Genomic DNA, 24,871 nt, shown 5'->3' with positions numbered 1-24,871 from the left:
CACGATTGTTCACTTTCTCGGCTCCTCTGTGGTGGAATGAACTTCCAACCTCCACACGATCTGTTGTTACCTTCTTCACATTCAAGAACCAGCTCAAAGTTATCCAACCTACTCTAATTGTACTTATCATTTCACTCAATATGCACTTAATGTACAAAAATAAAAAAATCCTTGTCTGTCTCTTTCTTCTGTGCAAGCATCTTTACTACTCCAGCCACTATGAGAACTTGGCAGTGCTATACTGCAGATGTTGATAAACTTTGTATGAAAAATTGCTTGCTATGTGTATCATTTGTAAGTCGCTTTGGTTATCCAAAGCCTCTGCAAAATTACTAAATGTAAAATGTAAACATTACCTAAATTTGCTCTCTTAATTGGACATAAAAAACGAAGGAGCCTAAGAACTACCATAACTGATATGTCAGAGGATGAAGAAAAAATATAGTTATACACAATTTTATGGGTGAATGCTTTTAACCGTCACATTTTATCTTCTGTCAGTACTGCATTATGGGAGCTGTAGTTTTTGACATCTGTTGTGACGTATGCCGTGACGCATGCCGTGACGCGGGAATGTTGTGTCTGAGTGGAAGATGGCGGACTCGGTAACGGCCGGGCTCGGGGACGAAAACGAGACCGAAAATGAGGATAATAAGGGGGAAAAACGGCTCGTTAGCGGCATCAGCAAGACGGAGAAACATGCCGGTGCTTCAGACGTTACAGAAACTTTGGGATTTTACGAGAGGAAGGCAAAATATAAAGATAGAAAGAGCCATGTGTCGGGTAAGAGTGACAGACAGCGACTATGTGCACTGCAAAAACATAGACTGTGTTACCAAACCTAGTGAGCTCCCTTCCTAGACATCATGTTTGGGCGTCATGGTTGTGTTCCAACCGTCGCGGTTGGCAAGGTTCGATTCGAACGTGCCAAAAATGCTGTCTAGGTAGGCAGCAGCTCACTGGGTTTTGACACACACAGTTGATTCCATCAATACAGTCTGAAGCATCTTCAGCCACTAGAGCTTATTGACATTCAACAAGATCAGGTAGTTCGGCATCCTACAGCATTTTTGGTTTATTTAATGGAACGGTGTGGCTCATGTGACAGATCAGCTGCTTGCATAATGAGATTAACTTTAGAGACATGAACATCAACATGATCTGTGATACTCAGGTGTGAAGGTGTAAATAAAGACCAAACATGAGCTGCATCAGTCCTATCTTTAAGTTCCCCCATTCCCATGTTCATTTGGGCAACAATTTAAATAACCTGTAATCTTCTAAAGTTGCTGGTGCTGAGAACAAAGGTGGCATGTGTGCATTGTTGTCAGATCCAGGTTTACTTGGGGAACAGTTTATTATAACTTTCATTATAAACATTAACAAATGTTGTTGTATTATAAAAGGTCATTAGTTAATGTACAGAAAGAAAAGTCATAAAACGTATATACCTGAACCTTGTGTCATAGATTCAAATTTCATACAGATTCTGTTCATGAAGTATTGATTATACTGTACAATGTTTGGTAGTAACTTATATAAGGAAGTCATTTTTATATAGCAGGGTTCATAGTGTCATGAGAAACTTCAAAATATTAGGGAATTTGAAAAAAAATATATGATTTAATAAGATCTTAAAGAGTCATGGGAAATATATGGAACTCTTAAGTAGTGAATATATAACTTTATAATTATGTTCCACTCTGAAATATTCCATTGGCTTCTGTAGGCTAATTGGAGTCAATTTGAGGTGTACCTGTGGATGTATTTTAAGGCCTACCTTCAAACTCAGTGCCTCTTTGCTTGGCATCATGGGAAAATCAAAAGAAATCAGCCAAGATGAAAAAACATTGTGGACCAATACAAGTCTGGTTTGTCCTTGGGAGCAATTTTCAAATGCCTGAAGGTACCACGTTCATCTGTACAAACAATAGTACGCAAGTAATAACGCCATGGGACCACGCGGCCATCATACCGCTCAGGAAGGAGACGCATTCTGTGTCCTAGTGCAAAAAGTGCAAATCAATCCCAGAACAACAGCAAAGAACCTTGTGGAGGAAACAGGTAGACGAGTATCTATATCCACAGTAAAACGAGTCCTATATCGACATAACCTAAAAGAAAGAAGCCACTGCTCCAAAACCACCATAAAAAAGCCAGACTACAGTTTGCAAGTGCACATGGGGACAAAGATCTTACTTTTTGGAAAATATTAAACAAAATTGTAACTTTTTGGCAACAATGACCATCAATGTAAGGAAACACCATCCAAATGGACAATGACCCCAAGCATACCTCCAAAGTTGTGGCAAAATGGCTTAAAAACAACAAAGTCAAGGTATTGGAGTGGCCATCACAAAGCCCTGACCTCAATCCGATGAAAAAAGCGTGTGCGAGCAAGGAGGCCTACAAACCTGACACAGTTACACCAGTTCTGTCTGGAGGAACGGGCCAAAATTCCAGCAACTTATTGTGAGAAGCTTGTGGAAGGCTCCCCAAAACATTTGACAGTCATAAAAACTCACAAACTCAGAATCAGATTAACAATTTAACAGGTGCTGCTGCAAATACATCATTCTGTAGGAAACACTGCTGTGCACTTGGGTTATACGAGGTTGCTTAACGTTATAATGATTGCAGATTATACCACAAGAATTGCAGCGGTCCTTCACAAGCTTCTTTCACAAGTTGCACAAAAACAGTTGTGAAGTTCATAGAAAACAGCAAGCCAAATTTCATCCAGACAAACCTCATCAACCTGCTATAAGGACTTAATACATTGAAAACCTTTTTCCTCAGTTACGTTTTTTTCTTTTGATGAGATCTTGTCACAAGCTTTTACGGGCCGACTATGTGCTCAGAAATCAAAGTGCAAGGTTTTCTACAAGAGATTATCACATGTCAAGCAACTCGTTACTAAACGCACATTCGCGCGCACACACGCACACAGGTGGTGCTATTATCTCTCTCACACTGTGTTTTCTCATTCACTGTGTTTACCTCTCTGTCCACTAGTTCTCGATTACTGTTAAAAATAGGAAGTTCGCTTTGTGTTTTGTGGTTCATCTCAGGACACACTCTTGCTCTTATTATACCATGTTTGTCCTTAGGACAATGTAAACATGCACTTAAAACAGCACAGGGCATTGACATTTTGTTCTCCATAAATGTAACTGTCTGTCTCCTGATGTCTCTATTGTACATGCATTACGTTACCAGAACAGCTTCATCAAACTCAAATCAGAAATCTTCTTTCACTACTTTGATATGAAGATATAACGCAAAGAAAAGTTGACTATGTAGTGGCTTTTTGACAATATGCTTAAATTAGTTTCAGGCTAGCTTATAGGTTGCACTGCAACTCTCTGTAATGTTTTGTTGTACTTGCTGTGTGTATATGAGAGAAAGATGGAGAGATTTTTGTGTATGTTCTTTTTCCCCTTCCTTTCTCTCACACACTCAGTGGAACAATCAGCTTCCGTTTCTGAGCTTTTGTGTGTGTGTGTGTGTGTGTGTGTGTGTGTGTGTGTGTGTGTGTGTGTGTGTGTGTGTGTGTGTGTGTGTGTGTGTGTGTGTGTGTGCAGGACCAATAATAGTGTTAAATAATGAGTAGAATAGCTTCATTGTGCTTCATTGTGTGTTTGTTCACAGATCTCTCTCTGTTGAGGTTTATTAGTGCTGAGTTGACTCGAGGATATTTTCTGGAACACAACGAGGCCAAATACACAGAGCGGAGGGAGAGGGTCTACACCTGCCTGCGGATACCAAAAGAAGTTGAGAAGGTACTAAGCACAGCACTACACACACTCGGTACTAGGGTACTAGGATATCATGGTTTCATGGTATATGGTATTACACAATTATTATTATCAGTTACAATGACCCTTAAAGTAGGGATGTGCACGAGTAGTCGAATATTCGTTCTGCAATAATTATTAGAATAGTGAAAATAATTTGCTGGCCATATATACAGTGAGATGCATGTTAAATCCTGAACACAAACTAAAACTGGCAGTTATAACAGAATGCACTGGGTGGCGCTGTTGAGTCTGGACACAAGTTGATCACATTTGTTTAGATGGACACCAAAAACGCGGGTTATTGTGAGAATGTGGCTTACTGTGAGAAAGCTGGGTTCCTGTTTAAATGTACTGGATAAGCGGTGTACACTTTACTCTCGTATATGTGCAGCTCATCAAAAAGCAGCGTCCCCGTTACAGGACATAATATAAGCTTGTTTTGATTATAATTAGAAGCTTGTTTTTTTTAATGGTGACCAGTGTTACCAACTAGTTTCAATGGAAACTAGTTAAGCCTGCTCGAAAAGTCACTAAATGTCACTAGATGATGTCAGACACTAATTAACATATTCGTGACGTCACCGTGTCTCATTTGCATTTTGTATAGTCTCCGCCCTTTACATGTTTTTGCTTCTCTGTGCTTACCGTACATACTGTAATACCCTATTAATTCCCTTTATCTATCAACCACTCCGAAAGTTAGAAGCGATGGTAACGTTCTTATCTTTTCTCTCACACAGCGTTCGGCCATAACAAACCACTATGTGCATATTTACAAACAAAAAAATCTATGTGCATATTTACAAAAAATCTATGTGCATTTAAAAAAAAAAAACTGCATGTTTACATTTTTGCATATTTACAAAAATACTGTGTGCATATTAGAATAAAAATAAATGGTCAAATTTAACTCTTTAAATGTAAAACTAAAGGGGAGCAAACAATACAGATTCGTGATTGGTCCTTGACAATGCTGTTTGCACATGCGCAGCTCATTCACGTCTATGAAAGCTGCCGTGCGGTCACCTGCTCCCCTCTCTCTCTGTCAGTCTCACTGAACAGAGAAGACGCAGAGAGAGATGTGCCTCCGATTCTGGGCAGGAAAGCATGACCACGCGCTCGCAGGGCAGTATTGGCGACTTCTACGGAAGTAGCTAAGGTTTGTCCAAAAAGTCGCTAGATTTGTCGCTTGTCGGTTTTTTTAATAAAAGTCAATAAAGAGGTCTGAAAAGTTGCTAAATGTAGCGACAAAGCCGCTAAGTTGGCAACACTGATGGTGACAACCTTTATGACTAAAACAATTATTTGAAAATGTCTCTTTGTCATTAATTACTTTCATTTAAATAATAGAATATACTTTGTTTTTTATGAGCTTAAATATTCGAATACCAAATTATTGATGAATGCCCATCCCTACATTTTTTAGTTTTTTTTTGGTTAAACAAACACTTTATTATAATTCAAATTTGAATTTTTTTTTAAATTGAAGTGTGTTAAAAAAATTCTCCCTTTTGAAAAAAAAAACTGAATTGTAATAATAAACCGAATTATAAACATGATAAAAAAATTGCATGGTACTATAACATGTTATATAACTAAAGCATGTTAGTTTACGTGTTAGCACAGCATGTTAATGAACTACTAAATGTAAATAACATCAGCTGTGTGAGCTTTTAAAGTAATGTCCTGTGATGATTAATAATTAACATATATTGTAGGTGTGCAACAGCACAGCCAGACTGCTCCTGTCTGTATCTTTAACTCAGTGCTTATCAACTGGTTTTGCTTCAGGACAGATTTTACATTGGAAATCAAGTGTCGACCTGCCATAGATTAAACATAACCTGTGTTTAATGTATCCTGGGTCGCATTTCCTTTTATGTTGAATAGTTTGTTCATGGTTTTATTACAAGGACATTATTTTTGTTGTTGACGTCAACATCAAAAGTGACAGGAAGACCCCCTTTTTTAAAAACAAAGATAATATTTACTTATATGACCCCATTATTATCCCATTTGTTTCCTAATTTCAAACATCATTCAAACATAACATACATATTACACAGGTGGAAAGGCTCCTCGTTACTATGGTTTGGTCAGTGTTGCTAGTCTTAATAGTAATAATAATAATACAAAATTATAGTGGGGCAAGTTGACGAGTCTGACAGGCAGTCGAGGAGGAAAGGAGGGAGGTGAGATTCTATGTCCTGTTGAATTTTTTTCTCAATACCGTAGATAAGCAAATGTACATGGTATGATAACCGTCAATTTTCATACTGTGGTATACCGTGAAACACTACTCCGTTACACAACTAAATAATGCATGCACTCATCTTTTCAGTCAACGAAGAAAAACATACAGAAACAAACAAATAAATGTTGCTAAACAGCCGTGTTCATCACACTGCACATCAAATCAGAGTTTCACAACTACCCGTTTACAATGATGGAACTGAAGAGGAAATATGAGATTGTCATAGAAATGCCATATTAAGAAAAAATAAATAAATAAAAGCAATTGAAATGTAACTCTTGACTCTGATCTAATAGAAAAAAATAGGCGTTCAATAACGCTTATTAATGGTATTTATTGAAAGCTCAAGCTTAACTTAAAGTATCATAAACTCTAAAACATATTTAAAGTGCTTAATTTTATTTTATTTTGTTATTTCTCATTTTTAAGTTGAAGGAACGCTGTTTTATGAAGAGGACAATTCATGAGTCACATAATACGTTTAATATGAGTTGTGATTGGTAGTACATATTTACATCATTAGTTTCTCTGTTCTTATTTAAAATTTGAGATGGGTTTGACCGGTGCTTAAATCTGGGGGGTTTCATGACCCTTTGAAATCTCGGGAGGTAAATTATGTAAATCATAGGGGTTCAGCAGACTAAATTTGTTGGGAATGCCTCCATTAAATCAACAGTTTGCTTCATTAAAAGTGAAAAGATGAATTCAAGCTGTATTTTAGCAAAGACAGAACAATTTGACATGCACATGAGACACCTGCTTTAAAGAAATATATAACTCCAAAATGATCATTCTTGCACCATTTAATCACCCTTATGTCGTCTCAAACTCGGATGACTTTCGTTCTTCCATGGAACACAAATTAAGATATTTTAAGGGAGATGCGATGTCTATTTGTCCATATAATGCACGTGAACGGTGAGCAAATTTTCAAGCTCCATAAAGGACAAAATTGCAACATGAAGGTTATCAATAAGACTCCAGTGGTTTAATCCATGTCCTCTGAAACGATCCAATCCATTTTTAAATGAGAACAGACCCAAATTGTACTTATTTTACACTATAAATCTTGACATCAACATTCTCCTTAGCCATCAGAATTTCAAGCTTGATTACACTTTCTAGATTTTTTATACTGCGAGACCAACCTCCACAGATCTACCATAGGAGAGAGTGTAATGTTCAACCAGCGTGCTACATCAGTATATCACCATTTGTGGATAACATGCAAATGGGGGTGGCTGTGGCTAACATGGTAGAGCGGGTTGGCCTCTAATCACAGGTTTGGCGGTTCTATTCCTGGCCACATGACTCCACATGCCGAAATGACCTCGGGCAAGACACTGAACCCAAAGTTGCTCCCAATGGCAGGCTAACACCTTGCATGGCATCTCTGCCATCATATACCATTTACCAAATAAACGGGGAGAGCCGTAAACTTACACTTCTCTTTTAAAACAGCAATTTTACCATAGTAATCACCACACATAGCTCATTCCAAAAGGATTGTTTAGTGTAAAATATGTTGAAGATTAGCAGCCAGGCGGTGATGTGATGAGGTGTTTCCTTATAAAAGCAATTTATTCGGTGTTCTGAAGCATCTCCTCCATTTATATTCATTCAAAAAGAAGGCCTCTGGTCTCCTCGCCAGTGTACGCTGCATTACGCTATGTTTTGCAAACCTTGAAGGTGCGTACGTCAAGAGCTAGGAAGTGTAATCGAGCTCGAAATCATGATCGTTCCTTGAGACTGCAATGGCAAGATGTTTAAAGATTTCGATTTTGGTCTGTTCTCACCCAAAATGAATTGGTTTTCTTCAGAGGGCATGGATTAAACCACTGGAGTCTTACGGATTACTTTATGCTGCCTTTATGTCCTTTTTGGAGCTTGAAAATTTGGTCACCATTCACTTGCATTGTATGGACAAACAGCTATCATGTCACCATTAAAATATATTTGTTTGCGTTCCGCGGAAATCAGAAAGTCATACAATTTGGGTGAGTAATGAGAGAATTAGCATTTTGGGATAAACAAACTTCGTTTTGGTGAGAAGTTTTAGTTTATATGCGAGGACGATCAATAACACAAGAACATGTTTTCCACATCCAGGATTGTCACTGATCTCTCTCTCTCTCTCTCTCTCTCTCTCTCTGCAGCTGATGTTCTTTGGGTTTTTCCTGTGTCTGGATGTGTTTCTGTACGTGTTCACTCTGCTGCCCCTCAGAGTGCTTCTGGCTCTGATCAGACTGCTGACGCTGCCCTGCTGTGGCCTCAGGTAGCACACACTTCACTCTGGATAAACATGGGAATATTCCCATTAGAAGGAAAATTATAAGATTCTTATATTGCACACAGACACCAGGGTTGTATGCCTTTCAGAATTGAATTGAGAGTGCCTTTTATATTCACGTTCAATTGACCCTTCGCTAAGCTCCACCCCCCCTTGGCTGCTGTTACTCGCTCTGACAAGCTCTGTAGAACTCCCCATAGGAATGAATGGAAGCTTGTTTATGGCGCAGTATTTGGCAAAATATTCTGATAAACGGAATGGATAATATTCTTAAGTGGGCTGGATTGAAGAGTGACATTGTAATGCATATTTATCTGAAGTTTTTTGTTAAATTACACAGTAATTTGATTGAAAACTGTGCAGAATGTGAATCAGAATTGAGGCAAACAATCATCACAGTCACATAAAAAGAGAAAAGTGCCACTTGATAGCAATTACAACCCTCATAAGTTTAGTGTAAGTGAAAAGAACTGCTTATAACGTCTCATAACACACTCGTTTTGAAGCTGTGAACTCTTTATTTACTATCACCTGTGTTAAGACCAGAATCAATACATAAATGAATTAATGTTAGGTTGTTGTCTTTAATTTACCTGGGAGGAAATGTAGGTGCCCTTGCTGATGTTATACATGGTCATTTGGGAATGAGGAATGGCACACTTTAATCCATAGCATGCTCTTCTCAACATTATTTAAAGATTTTTTAAAAAGTAGGAAAAAACACTGCGTGTATTGTAACTAGGGACCTCATATCACTATTACAAGCGACCCAGCACCAACATTGTTTAAATGTTTTGTATAATTTCGATAAAATCCTGCTTAAAATGATTCAAACACACTCCCGTAGGCTCTCATCGTGAAAAGGAAAACGCTTGTCAGAGTAATGGCGGCTTGGCAACAGTTGCTAAGACTGGATTGGTCAGAAACGCTTTTAAGGTGGGGCTTAGCAAAGGGTCAATTCATAAATTTGAATTGACGTAGCAAACAGGATGCAGTTTTCAATTGTAATCTGTTTTAAAGGACGGAGAATTCAAAGAAATTCAAATGAAAGTGTATTATTTTTTTGACTTACTAAAAACAACTGTTTTAAAATAAATAATGTTACAAAAGTTAGGCAATGCTGATGTTAGACAAGGATTGCTATTTAAATCAGATCAAAGTTAAACGGTGGAAACTATTATAACTTAGCTAGCAGGCAAATAGACTAAGGTAGTAAATGGTTTAAAGATTGGCGTTGTTACCAGCATTAAGTTCATTGTTTTCCTCGTAAACGAAATCAAGTACTACAGTACAACAATCCATAATAAATTGCCCCATTAGAGTGAGCAATTAGAGCGCTATCGAATGAACTACCGTGCTAAGAGGTACTACCTGGATTACTATCAATCCTATAAAATATCTTGCCTGTTGAGCGAGAAATAGCCATCTCGGGGTCGGTTATAAATCCTTTCAGATCTCAGAGTTGTCGCCACCTCTGAAAAAGCCAAGCCGATGTTCTTGCGTTATTATGGGCTCTGTCACTTTCCCTTTTTACTTGCAGACTCTTCTCGGTTTAAGGTTTCTTTATTTTGAAAATGAGTGATTCCTCAGACTTGTTGCCTTTTTGAATGATTCATGGTCAGTGTTGCTCATGTGTTGTGGCTACAAGCTTTCAGCATCAAACTGCTATCAACGCACATACAGTTGAAGTCAGAAGTTTACATACAATTAGGTTGAAGTCATTAAAACTAATTTTTTAACCATCCCACAGATTTCATATTAGCATTAACTATAGTTTTGGCAAGTTGTTTAGGACATCTACTTTGTGCATGACATGTAATTTTTCCAACAATTGTTACGATTGTTTCACTTTTAATTGACTGTATCACAATTCCATTGGGTCAGAAGTTTACACACACTAAGTTAACTGTGCCTTTAAACATTTACATTACATTTACATTTATGCATTTGGCAGACGCTTTTATCCAAAGCAACTTACAGTGCAGTTATTACAGGGACAATCCCCCCAGAGCAACCTGGAGTTAAGTGCCTTGCTCAAGGGCCCTTGTGGCATCTTGGTGGTGCTGGGGCTTGAACCTCCGACCTTCTGTTCAGTAACCCTGAGCCTCAACCACTGAGCCACCTCTGCCCCCAAACAGCTTGGAAAATTTCAGAAAATTATGTCGAGCCTTTAGGCAATTATCCAATTAGCTTCAGATAGGAGGTGTACTGAATTTGAGGTGTACCTGTGGATGTATTTTAAGGCCTACCTTCAAACTCAGTGCCTCTTTGCTTGACATGATGAGAAAATCAAAAGAAATCAGCCAAGTCTGGTTCATCCTTGGGAGCAATTTCCAAACACCTGAAGGTACCACTTCATCAGTACAAACAATAGTACGCAAGTATAAACCCCATGGGACCATGCTGCCATCATACAGCTCAGGTAGGAGACTACAGTCTGCAAGTGCACATGGGGACAAAGATCTTACTATTTGGAGAAATATCCTCTGGTCTGATGAAACAAAAATGGAACTGTTTGGCCATAATGACCATCATTATGTTTGGAGGATAAAGGGTGAGGCTTGCAAGCTGAAGAACACCATCCCAACCGTGAAGCATGGGGGTGGCAGCATCATGTTGTGGGGGTGCTTTGCTGCAGGAGGGACTGGTGCACTTTACACAATAGATGGCATCATGATGAAGGTAAATTATGTGGATTTATTGAAGCAAAACCTCAAGACATCAGCCAGGAAGTTAAAGCTTGTCGCAAATGGGTCTTCCAAATGGACAATGACCCCAAAACATACCTGCAAAGTTGTGACAAAATGGCTTAAAAACAACAAAGTCAAGGTATTGGAGTGGCCATCACAAAGCCCTGACCTCAATCCGATCAGGAACTTAAATGTATCTGGCTAAGGTGTGTGTAAACTTCTGACTTCAACTGTATATAGATGGACCTTCTTTTCTTTATTTACAGACATGATGTAAACATGCACGGATGACTGATGGAAGTATGCAATTTCCCACCAAATCTGTCCCAACAGCTCTAAAATATAAATTATTGTTATTGGCTTACCATAGTGAATGCTTACATAGTGTAAGGCAAAAACATGGTTTGGAAGATGGATTGTTGGTGTACTTGCTCATTAATGAGATTTTGTTCATTTCTTATAAAACAATCTTACATAGTGTAACTTTAACACTCATTTTATGGACCATGATGGAAGAACACTTCATCCGCTAAACGGTTCCATTAGATTAAAATACTGATGTCAATATTTGTTTTTGTGGTGGACATTTTATGGTGCTTTATGGCAAAACTAAAGTCTTGTTTTAGCAGTCTGACAGTTAGAGAAATATTTCTAATCAGTTGAGAAAACATGTTCTACATAACAGGGACTAAATAGGCATAAATACTTAAAACAGATATTTAATTTCAAAATGATGTTTTACAACATTTATGTTGTACTTACGCAATTCCTCATTAAACTGATTGTGAATGTGTTGAATTTTGGAAAGTTGGAATTGCAGTTAAGTAAATTTCTCTTCTTGTTATTCAAGTTCCAATTTGGCATCCTGTGGGGTGTGGCCAGTTCAATTCAAAGTCCATCTCATGAATGGAAATTCTTAAATTCTGAATTCTGCCTAACCCTGACACAGACACACAGAAGCCCAAACAATGATTGTGCATATGGGTATAGCTGTTGTTCACGCTGTATTCTTCTGCCTGCAGGGCTAGTATATGCCCCTACTGCAAAAAGAGCAGGTATGCAGAAAACAAATGACTGTAGCTGCTTTGAACGCACACAACCGTGCTGGTGTGTTTGCAGCGGCTATGTTCAAATGGGCACACACATTCACTTTTTATTTCTTTCTCAAACAGGCTGCTGTCTAATCTTGTGCTTTTGTGCTTTAATTTCACCCTGGAATACTAAAACACTGTCCTCAACAGTCAACACAACAAAATGAATGTTCATCTTTTAGTATTTAGAGTGTATTTCCATGGTCAGCCACAAGAGAGCAGTGTGGGTAACTTAAACAAGTGAAGCTATACTAATAGGAGACACAAATAATTTATTCCACAAAAATGCATTTAATTTATCTAATGTAACTTATGTCTTCATTAGGGGTGTAAAAATGCATCAGACAATGGAAATTGATTACCTTGGTTACATAATCTAACATTTGGCTATATTTATTATAACACCTTTCAATGAATTTGTTCCTAGTTTAAATAATTAAGTAATGGAACAAAATTGATGCTGTTGTTCAGAACTAATAATGCATTGTAAACCCTGATCTTATCTCATAATAGATGTGTTTGGTTACGTAACTTATGTTTACATTGCTGTTCTTTGCCAGCACAAGTCATGTGTTGGGCATGATGCATGCACCACTGAGTGTGTGACTCATGATCACTAAAACAGTGGCTGTGTGTGAGACATATAACCAACTTAAATTTGTTTAGTAGTTGTAACCGGCTAATATTCTGTTACCTGATTCCATGTGTCGACAGGACCTGAGTAACATTCTGAATTTAGTTTTTTGTGTTTGTTTGTTTGTGTGTGTGCGTGCATGTGCGAGCACAGTGGATCTCGAATCTTACAGCCCGCTCAGGTATGCGATGTTCTCAAGGGTTTCATCATGATTCTGTGTTATTTCATGATGCACTATGTGGATTATTCCATGATGTACCATCTGATCCGGGGTCAGTCAGTCATCAAACTCTACATCATCTACAACATGCTAGAGGTACAGTAACACACCACTCACATGTGTTACTGTTAATAAAAACAGCAGGTGAGTGGACACACTCTCTGTCTCTCCTCTAGGTGGCGGATCGCTTGTTCTCATCTTTTGGTCAGGATATTCTGGATGCTCTGTACTGGACTGCCACAGAGCCAAAAGAGAGGAAGAGAGCACATATAGGAGTGATCCCACATTTCTTCATGGCTGTTCTCTATGTCTGTATCCTTTTAACCAGTGTTGTAGAAAGTACCAAATAGTTGTAGGGGTTAAGCAGGGCTGTCGATTTAACACGTTCGTTTAGTGTAATTAATTCAATAAAAAGTAAATAAAGAGTAAATCAAACGAACGCATACTTAAATTCTGTAATATAAGTTTGAAAAAAACAGCACCCACAAATGTTTCCCTCAAACTTATTGAAGGATTCAACATAAATATACTTTAAATCATAAATGACACAATAGTGTCTGCTAATAATGGTGCGTTCACATTATGGGGCGGCTGTGGCTCAGGTGGTAGAGCGGGTCGGCCACTAATCGCAGGGTTGGTGGTTCGAATCCACACGACTCCACATGCCGAAGTGTCCTTGGGCAAGACACTGAACCCCAAGTTGCTCCCAATGGCAGACTAGCACCTTACATAGCAGCTCTGCCGCCATTGGTGTATGAATGTGTGTGTGAATGGGTGAATGAGTCACAGTGTAAAGCGCTTTGAATACCGTTAAGGTTAAAAAGGCGCTATATAAGTGCAGATTTACCAAATTTACCATTTACACTATGTCGGAATTATGAAATTCCGACTTGTAAAAAGTGGTCACATCTTCGTAGAGCTTGTTATTACAAGTTCCGACTTGACAGTCGTGACATCACCAAAATGTCTGCGGCCTCAAAATGTAAAGGTTGTGAACACATTTCTGTTTAATATGCTATTTTAATATGCCATTGATGCCTGGATAATTTCTTTTGTTCTTTAACATTTTGAAAAAGCATATAGAGGTGAATTAATGAAGTGATAAACATTATCCACTACAAAGCTGTTTTGGCGTTATAAGTGTTGCTGTTGAAACGAATTATCTTCTGAGAATGTGAACGGCTCCGAGAAGAACCTCAGCATTCCCATCTAGTAATTCAAGTAATTCCAACATGACGTGAACTCAAAAAGTAAAAGAAAGTAACTTAAACAACAGCACTACCTTTTACTTTTTTTTTACTTGTAATATAAAAACTCATATTAACTCAAAATTTTTATGTTTTTCTTGCGAAAAATTAGTTTGTCTACACTCAAGTCATTTATTTTTGTCTAGCACTTTTCACAATACACATCTTTTTAAAGCAGCTTTATAGAAAATCATGCCTTAACTGAGACCTGAGTGCTGTGTGCACTTTCCATTTCCCATTTTGATTTGTAACTAGTATCTAATAAACAATAAAAAAATTATCAAATAGTTTTCCTAAAAACGGATGTCCACATATGTGGACAGCAGTGGTGGACGAAGTACACATACCATGTACTTGAGTTAAAGTAAAGATACTCAAGGTAAAATATTACTCAAGTAAAAGTAGAAGTGCTGCCTTTAAACATTCACTTGAGTAAAAGTACAAAAGTATTTGCCTTCAAATGAACTTAAGAATCCAAGTACTATGATTTTTTATGGCCATAATGTCCTATTATAATTTGTCACAAGACTCTTGCTTAACTCAGTCTATATGAAGACTAATGTCACTCTTGGCACACCAATCTATTAATAATGTGACATTAATTAGTCAGATGTATATATATATATATATATATATATATTCTATGTTATGGGAGCAGCCAATTTCCCTGCTCCCATAATTAAACACAAAAACGTATTAATGCAGTGTTTCTGCTACTCCCCAGAAAAAAAAATGCTATTATATTCAAGTCATTTTAGTGTCAACATAATAAGCCATGTACATTATGCGTCAATATTTACCGATAATTGCTGCAATAATAGCTGCTGCTCTCTGCCCCGCTTAAAATCATTGGCAACGCAATTTGTTTGGAACTATTGAGAGCTACACGAATCACGTGACCGCGCGGCGGCGAGATCACTGTTGCAACCATCTATGTTCGCAACTCTCATATTTAACGGCTCTGGGGTGCGTTTCCCGTACAACGACGTAACTTGCTGCTCCACTACCTTAGTACGATGCACTGTTGAAGAAATCAACTTGCTAGTCACAACTGTTTCCCGAAACCATATTGTCTCAAATTGGTTGTTCAACCATGTTGGTTAATGATGTCACACATGTGGTGGAGTAAAAACTACTTTTAATGAATCTGTTTGCGATCGAATTAATGCTAGATGTTTTGCTATAAATTACGGACATGTCATCTGAGGACTATCTCATATTTTTCTCAGTTATTTGCTTTATTTCCAGATTCAGTCGGCTCGTTCTTACGCACTAGAGCACGTTCACACATGTGCACTCTTCAAAAACGGTGCTTTAAATCTATTGACAAACTAAAAGACATAAAGGACATTTGTATGTCTTCTAAATAAAAGATACTGATTGTACTGAATGTCATCTTGCTTATTTGGCTCAAGATAATAATTTATGAAGCCCACATGTTATAATAACAAGAAACTCTGCTTCTAACCACAGGTCGAGAGCTGTCGTTCCAACCACACAACTCTGCGATGCTGTTTGCGAATGTTCGTTGGAACGATGGTTTTGGGAAACACCGACTCGTTGAACTATGATGATAACGACGGAACTTGCGACCATAGTTGGCTAACGATGCTTTTGGGAAACACACCCCTGGTTCGTTAGCGCTTAGTAGATGCCGCCAAGGCAAGTTCAAAACAAAGCGTGCGCGCTGTACTGTGATTGGTGACTCGTTTGACCAGTTACGTTTTTATCCACTCATAAATAAAAAGGAACGACTGATTTTGAAAATGTAGTAGAGTAAAAAGAATAAAGCTATAGAAAGTCCAATTCTGTACGTCAAATAGTTCCTTATGTGTCCAGGAGTTTTGGTTATTAATTGTTTTGAGACTTTACAGACATTACAGCTGAGTTTCTATAAAGCGGAATAAATCATTCTGATTAAAGTAATGTCCAGCATCATCAAATCACTGCCAACCATGTTAAAAGATAGTTAGATGGTGCCACGGATGCAGTGGTGTTCTACAAGTGATCCAAGAGACGCAAGCAAGGGAAGCGAGCCGGCGTACTTGTGAAGCTGCGTCAACACGGCTTTAGTTCTCCGCTGCCAAGTATTCATCTGGCGAGTGTTTGCTCCCTCGCCAACAAAACGGACGAACTGCTTCCGCTCACTCAAACAAATAAGGACTTTTTTTTTTACTTCATGGAAACCTGGTTGAATGAAGACATCCTGGACAGCATTTCAGAGCGGATCACATCGTGGAATCATCGGGGAAACGAGAGGCGGTGGAACATGCTTTTACATCAATGAAAATTGGTGTACAGATGTAACAGCATTGAAAAAGATGTGCTGTCCTAATTTAGAAGCGCTCTTCGTCAACTTTAAATCAACTTCAAAACTGTCCTTTCCTAGTTTATTGTGGTTTGAAAAGCCCAGTCTCACACCCTTCCCCCGCTCTGATCTTCACTTCACACACCAACGCCTCCTTGAACTGTAAATGTAAATCTCATTGAAGTTCAGAAGGCAAACAAAGCAAGTTACTTTTTCCTACAATCAAAGAGCAGATTCCAGAACAGTTTTTACACTGAAGAAAAACTGATTGCTTGGTCCATAATAATTATGAATAGTTGGCATAGTTCCTCCATTTGTGTCTATAGTTTTAAGTGATATTTGTAACTAGATCACAGACGTGTGGTGCTTAATCAACGAGAGTTTGCAAACTCCATAATCACACCGATTCAAATTAAAACTTAAGTCTCTCCGGCAGGAAGAATGATTCCAAGATGCGTCTATTTAGTCGTAGTCTGGAGCCCTATATTTCCACTACCTTTGCCAAAGAAGTTATCTGAGTAAAATATTTTCCTCTAGAAGAGGTATCATGTTGGGTCTCCTGCTTCTCTATTGTGTATGTGTGCGTAGTCGCGAACAGCCTTTGATTGGCTGCTATACGACGACGTCACTGTGAATACATGCGAGTATATGGCGTGTATATATATATAGTGAAGAATTTGATTTAAACTTTGCAAAGCTATTTTAAATACATTTTGTGTCATGTGCATATGGTAATCAGCCATCATTTTCCTTAATTGCTAATGCAGTTTTGCATGCCATTCTGATTATGGTTCAGGCCACCACTCTGAATGTGGCTTTCAACTCACACAACAAGTCACTGCTCACCATCATGATGTCTAATAATGTGAGTAAACACACATACAGTCAAAATCTTGTTACACTGCATTCTGTACTGTATATGATTAAATATACTTAAAGAAGAATTTGATATCTGCATTTGTGTATTACGATACACAGCTCTTTCACACCTACTCGTTTTAGTCTACTCTTGACATAGGATGTGCTGTTCTCTTTGTAGTTCGTTGAGATCAAAGGAAGCGTATTCAAGAAATTTGAGAAAAACAACCTTTTCCAGATGTCCAATAGTGGTAGGTCCAAGTATGCTTAATCTTTGTGTAAATTATATATATAAAACTTTGAGTCCGTTAACTCATGCATCGTCTCAATGTTCCTTTGTGTCTCTGTTATTATAGACATTAAAGAAAGGTTTACAAACTACACACTCTTACTAATCGTCTGTCTCAGAAACATGGAGCAGTTCTCATGGAATCCAGGTGTGCAGATGTCCACTGAGAATTCACCTTAGAGTTTGTGCATGTGAGCCTATGTGTGTATTAATGATTGATTATTGCTCATAGATCATCTGTGGGTGTTGTTTCCTGATGTGTGCATGGTCATCGCCTCGGAGATTGCAGTTGACGTCGTCAAACATGCCTTCATCACCAAGTTTAATGACATCACGGCAGATGTGAGTTTAAATAATTGTTGCATGGTATGCCGGTTCCACGGTAGGCTCTGGTTGTTATGGAGTGTAAATGTGAAAAGATGGCGCCAAAATATATTAATATAGTATAATTATAAATACAAGTACTTAATGTACTAAAATGTCAATTGTAAACAATTAATTCGACAACATCAAACCCTCCTCATTCCATCTCTGCTTTAAGGAACAATGCCTCAAACGGAGTCTTAGTTGAATAGTTCAACCAAAAATTAAAATTCTCTCATCATTTACTCACCCTCATGCCATCCCAGATGTGTATGACTTTCTTTCTTCTGCAGAACACAAATAAAGATTTTTAGAAGAATATTTCAGCTCTTTTGCTCCATACAATGCAAGTAAAATGTGGCCAAAATTTTTAAGCTCCAAAAATCACATAAGTCAACATAAAGACTCCAGTGGTTTAATCCATGTCTTCAGAGGCGATATGAAAGATGTGGGTGATAAAGAGGTCAATATTGAAGTCCTTATTTACTATAAATTCTCCTCCCTGCTCAGTCAATCTCCACTTCCACTTTCACTTTCACATTCTTCTTGTGTTTTTAGTGATTCAAACTGTTCATGTATATTGCCACCTACTGGGCAAGGAGAGGAATTTCTAGTAAAATAAAAACAAAAAACTTTGAGAACAACAAAGACTTAAACATTGATCAGTTTCTCACCCACACCTATCATATCACTCCTGAAGACATGGATTCAAACACTGGAGTCATCTGAATAACTTTTATGATGACTTGATGTTCTTTTTGGAGCATCAACATTTTGGCATCCATTCACTTGCATTGTGAGGACCTACAGAGCTGAAATATTCGTCTAAAAATCTTCATTTGTGTTTTGTAGAAGAAAGGAAGTTGTACACATCTGGGATGGCAAGAGGACTTGTCCCAGGTTAAGTATGTGGCTCAGGTGGTAGAGCGGGTCAGCCGCTAATCGCAGGGTTGGCGGTTCGATTCCCGGCCCACTTGACTCCACGTGCCCCAAGTTGCTCCCAATGGCAGCTCTGCCATCATTGGTGTGTGAATGGGTGAATGAGACACAGTGTAAAGCGCTTTGCTAACCTCTAAGGTTAAAAAGGCGCTATATAAGTGCAGACCATTTACCATTCCTAAAGAACATTGTTTATTAATGGCTGAGAAATATGTTCTTCATCAAATGCAATACAGACTCTGAGTACAGTACACAAATTTGGATGCAGTTCCTGAGAACCACTAAAATAGATGAATGTCTGTCCTTAAGAAATTATTAAACCAAAGGGCTCCCCTATGTGCAGACTCCACTTCTTTCTTTCTTGTCTAAAACAACTAAATCCTTTGTCCCAGTCAAGATGAAGTCTTACAAAGAGAGACAGGTCTCCTTTGGGGGCGTGTCTGAAAATCAGCACCACTCTCAACATCTTAGATAACCCTGACTGCTCCACTGACCCAAATCTATCAGCACACACAGTGACAGAGATGGACAAACAGCAGTAGTTTTTAAGCTTCATTCCAGTTCTCTGTAGCAAGAGCATGGTTTCACAGCTCCTATCTCCCGTTTGACTGACTGTACCGTGGAGATACGCTTCAGATGAAATATCAGTGACGCTGCATACTAAACAGGTTGAGGAAAAAAGATTGAGTCTGTGGATGGGGGACAGGGAGTTATGAATAGACAGAACGAGCAGTGTGGTTACTGGCAGGGATTAGATTAGACAGATCTGCTTAGTTTAGCCAGGAAGATTAGTGTCACAAACACACATACACAGTCTTCTCTCTCTCTCTCTCTCTCTCTCTCTCTCTCTCCTTTATCTTCCATTTAATACTTTGAATTTCTTGCACTGCATTCTTTCATTTAAAAAAGTTTATTTGTATGTGTTTGTGTCCTCTTTGCTGCTTTAATGTGGTTCAGTAAGACCGCTCGCGCCTCTGACAGTAAGTAACTCTGTTAGTTAGTCAGGAGGGAGTTGACTTAAGGAGAAAAGATCATTCAAACTCACTGGCCACTCTCCCCTCCCCTGTCTCTCGCTATCTCTTCCTCAAAGTATTTCTGGAAACACTGGAGAAATGGACGTGGCTAAAAGAGGACACTGATATCACAATAGAGATATTGTACATCTGAAACGTTGACAAGTGTGTGTGTGTGTGTGTGTTGAGGTGAGGTGTTAGATTACCTTGTCAATAGAAATACACTACAAGTCAAACATTTTGACACACCTCCTCATTGCTTTTTTATTACTGTCTTTCAGATTTTAGAATAATAGTAACTGGATAGGTAAAGGTTGTCATAACAAGCTTTGATGTTGGCTGACAAAGCCTTGTGTAAAAGTTTGATGGATATACAGACATTACAATAAGACAAAACTCCAGCTTGCAAGTTAGATAGATTTCAGACAGACTGTCAGAGAGATGATAGAGAGGGAGAGAGTAATTTATAGCAGATCAAAGTCATTTTGCGGTTTGTTTACATTTGAATTTTTGGAACTTTGGAATTTAAATTCATGAAAATTCCGTCAAAGTAAGTCTGTTGGATTTTTCCAATTTACGATCATTAAGTGTTACAATTTATATATTTCTGCATAGCTACATTTAAAGGGATAGTTCACCCAAAAACCATCCCAGATGTGTATGACTTTCTTTCTTCACCAGAACACAAATGAAGATTTTTAGAAGAATATCTCAGCTCTGTAGGTCCTCACAATGGAAGTGAATGGGTAAGTGAATTTTGAAGCTACAAAATCCATATAAAGTCTGCATAAAAGTACTCCAGACGACTCCGGTGGTTAAATCCAATACTTCAGAAGGGATATAATAGGTGTGGGTGAGAAACAGGTCAATATTTAAGTCCTTTTTCCATCACTTTCTCCTTGTGTTTTTTGTGATTCACATTCTTCGTGCATGTCGCCCCCTACTGGGCAGGGAGGAGATTTTATGAAAAAAAGGATGTAAATATTGATCTGTTTCTCACCTACACCAATCATATCGTGTCTGAACACATGGATTTAACCACTGGAGTCTTATGGATTACTTTTATGCTGCCTTTATTTGGATTTTCGAGCTTCAAAATTTTGGCACCCATTCACATGCATTGTGAGGACCTACAGGGCTGAAATATTCTTCTCAAAAATCTTCATTTGTGTTCTGCTGAAGAAAGTAAGTCACACATCTGGGATTCCGTGAGGGCAAGTAAATCGTGAGAGAATAAGCTTTTAGATGAAAAGGTCTTAAAGCTCATGAGAAACACATTCAGTCGAGTATGTCCAAATCTTTAACTGGTAGTGTATGTATTCCATTGATTCTATAAATCTGTGTGTTTATATGCAGGTCTACAGTGAATACAGAGCGAGTCTGGCCTTTGATTTAGTCAGCAGCAGACAGAAAAATGTAAGTGCATTTTTACAGATGTCAGACTACTCGGCAGTTCGTATTGTTCCGTTAAAGAGCAGTTTGACCAGCTTTATTAATCAGATTGACTGATCACTCAGGTTTGTGTGTGTGTGTGTATTCCAGGCATATACAGACTATAGTGACAGTGTGTCCAGGAGGATGGGCTTCATTCCTCTTCCTCTTGCTCTACTGGTAACATTTCACATTAATATCAATACCAACCAATCATTCAGTTCATAATATAAAGCTCTATTTACATCTAATAATGCATCCTTGCGACCCCCCCAGTTGATTCGGGTGGTGACCAGCTCTGTGAAGATCCAGGGCTCTCTGTCCATCGTATGCGTTGTGCTCTTCTACCTGGGGTATGATTTCATTTGTTGTGATTATGTTGTTTAATGTTAGGGGTTCTAAAATGTGCATTATCAGAATTTTGCGCTGACACTGTCTGTGTGCGTTTATTCAGAATGATCACTCTGAAGGTCCTGAACAATATCGTGTTGTTGGGGAAATCCTGTATGTATGTGAAAGAGGCAAACATGGAGGAAAAGCTGTTTCAGAATCCCCCCTCTGCCACTCCCAGCAGAGTGTCCAGCAGAGCCCACCGTACCAAACACACCGGAGAACCACCAGGTAACACACACTTATTAAACTACACAAGAACACAAGCAACCCTGCAAATAGAGAGGATACTTTTAAGTGGTTCATGAGTCTAATTAGGCTAAATGAGTCCACTGTGTGTTCATATAAAGATAATCAAATTCATTAAAAGCACATTAATGATAATTTTACCCCAAAGATTAATCACTCCTCCCTCTGTGTTCATAACATGCACAGTCAGTATATTGCAGCATCAGAAATTAACTTTGTATTTAAGGGGCATTTTTCTTTCCTAGGGATGCACCAATTCCACTTTTTCTCTTCCAATCTGATACCTGAAATCGCATTATGAGCCAGTACCAGTGTTGTTTATTTCTGAATAAGTTTAGAGTATCTATACTTCACTGTGTGACGCTAATTCACTTTTGTTCACTTTAGTGGAAAGATTTATTTGTCCACTTTTCAATCAGTCAGTTATTTTTGGAACCCAGTCAACTTAAAGATTGTTGTAATTTGTAAACAAATAATAATGCTAATAAATTTGTATTATTATTGACTTTTAAAAATTGTACGATACAATAGTAACATATTTCAGTCATGCACCTTTAACTTTAAAACCCTCAGGCTTTTATTTTGATGGTTGGAACACTCCAGGACGTCCTGTAAGTGTCTGTTTGTGGGCTAGTTCACAGTAGTTTAATTTGCTTCTTATTCAAAATCAGGTGAAATGCTTCTCCGATGCCATTCTCAATACATGTTATAAGCGACTATTGAGCATCTTCGTCTGAGATTTTATTTGTGTGTGGCACTCACATATTGCGCACCGCTTTGAGGCCCAGGAGCGCGTCAACAGCATGTGTGTGCTATGTATGTGTTTCAATCAGATCTGCGTCACTAACGCACTGCAAATGCATACTATACTGTATATTTACTTATTAAACACAGCCTTTTACTATACACAGAGCTCTCGCATGTCTTCAAGTGGCTTTGGATAAAATACACAAATCATATGGACTACTTTAATGGTTCCTTTATGGTTCTTTTGTCAGTTTTGGAGCTTGACAGTAAAGAAAATGACTAACGTGCAATATCGATTTGGATTGGTCTCATTGGACCGATACCCGATCAGTTTAAATACATCTGAGTGCATTTTTTCTGGGCATTTTTTTCACTCTCTGTGGCATTTTTGCCCTTTTGCCCTGGTTAATTTCTGAGACTGTTGTGTAGTGTTCCTAACCTGTCTTTTCACATTTTGACTCTTACTGCAGCAAGTAGATGTTACTCAGCTTGGTTAACTACTCACCACTCAGTGTGGTTAACAAATGAGTCTTAATGTGACACGTTCATGCTGTTAAAAGGTTTTATTGTCATTAACTAATTGTGTCCACACCCCCTCTTAAGGTGAGCCAGTGGATGAGGGCATATCTGCGTCAGTCACAACTCAGCCCACCCACAGGGATGAATCACCCGCCCCTCAACTCCCGACCAGCGAATCAGATCAGTTCCTCACTACACCAGATGAATCAGAAGAGAAAAGCCTTATTCAGGATGAAACTGAACTTAAACATAGGGCACCCAAAAAAGACTTATTGGAGATTGATCGCTTTACTATCTGTGGTAACCGTATCGACTGACATGAAGGCAAACACACTCGAGTCTGAGACTGATGCCATGTATGCACTGAAATGCCCAACCTCCTTGCCAGCTTTATTTTTTACCTTTGAACCAGAGCTCATTGCAATAGGACAGTGAGAGACTCCAGGATATTTATTGATAAGTGATTGCACCTAATTTATTTAAGACTGAAAATCGAACACATCACATACACAGACAATCACACAAACATTCACACAGTCTTAGCCATTAGGACTTCATCCAGTGACGCTTCTATACTTTCAGGAACTTTAACATCACCAGCGGGGAGGCCAACTTTGTACGCCGGGAAGATATTGGTTCACTGGTCAGTGTGCTGTCCTGTCATGGGGGTATCAAATGAAGACAAAGAGAGAAATGGATGGATTCTATTCTACAGTTAGAGTTGTACCTGACATGAAACTACTAGTCTGAAAATTGCTTTCTTAGGTGAATTCAAAAGGGGATTCAAATACTCATGACCAAATGATCTGCAGGTCAGTGAATTAAATTAAAGGTCAAAGCTGGAATTGGCGATTTTCATGTTTTTTTTTGTCATCGATAATTTCTTTCTTTTGGAGTATCCCTTCAACTCCCCGATCTTTCATTTCCCTCAAAAGAGTTTTAGTTCCCATTTTAAATATCACCATGTTCACTGGCAGACAATTCTGAAGTACAGATATGTATCATGCAGATACATTTTGCAAGCACCATTTGAGGTAATGCTTTAAAAGACTATTGTATTTGTGTGAAACTTCATGCTGTGATATGCCGATTCATTAACACCATAAAGGAATAGTTCACCCAAAAATGAAAATGCTCTCATTATTCACTTACCGATGCCATCCCAGATGTGTAAGACTGTCTTTCTTTAGCAGAACACAAATTAAGATATTTAGAAAATTGTTTAATGTAAGTAAACGGGTGCCATCAGGCTGCTGGCTATTTGACAGTCAAAAAGGCATATTTAAGCAGCATAAATGTAATCCACTTGACTCCATTCGATCAATTAATGTCTTCTGAAGCAAATCGATAGGTTGGTGTAAGAAATAAATAGATAATTAAAACTTAATTAACTTTAAAAAAATCCCTTCCTGGGGGCCTGGGTAGCTCCGCATGTAAAGACGCTGACTACCACACCTGGATTAGCGAGTTAAAATCCAGGACGTGCTGAGTGACTCCAGCCAGGTCTCCTAAGCAACCAAATTGGCCCGGTTGCTAGGT

At 38.4% G+C, this 24,871-nt stretch overlaps 1 protein-coding gene across 1 annotated transcript; it reads left to right on the top strand.

Moving 5' to 3' along the window:
• The first annotated feature begins 593 nt into the window (after positions 1-593).
• Positions 594-24,544, top strand: LOC127652074 (transmembrane anterior posterior transformation protein 1 homolog). The gene is made up of 14 exons (XM_052138133.1): positions 594-783; positions 3,652-3,782; positions 8,211-8,329; positions 12,913-13,075; positions 13,156-13,291; positions 17,302-17,399; positions 17,574-17,643; positions 17,749-17,829; positions 17,914-18,023; positions 21,353-21,412; positions 21,539-21,607; positions 21,704-21,780; positions 21,882-22,048; positions 23,417-24,544. The coding sequence occupies exons 1-14, from the start codon at positions 594-596 to the stop codon at positions 23,647-23,649; spliced, it is 1,704 nt and encodes a 567-aa protein (XP_051994093.1). The 3' UTR covers positions 23,650-24,544.
• The last annotated feature ends 327 nt before the right edge of the window (positions 24,545-24,871 follow it).

The sequence above is a fragment of the Xyrauchen texanus genome, chromosome 11 (genome assembly GCF_025860055.1).
Source record: "Xyrauchen texanus isolate HMW12.3.18 chromosome 11, RBS_HiC_50CHRs, whole genome shotgun sequence".
Taxonomy (NCBI): domain Eukaryota; kingdom Metazoa; phylum Chordata; class Actinopteri; order Cypriniformes; family Catostomidae; genus Xyrauchen; species Xyrauchen texanus.
The sequence above is the reverse complement of the archived record's forward strand: the minus strand, read 5'-3'. Positions and strand labels throughout refer to the sequence as shown.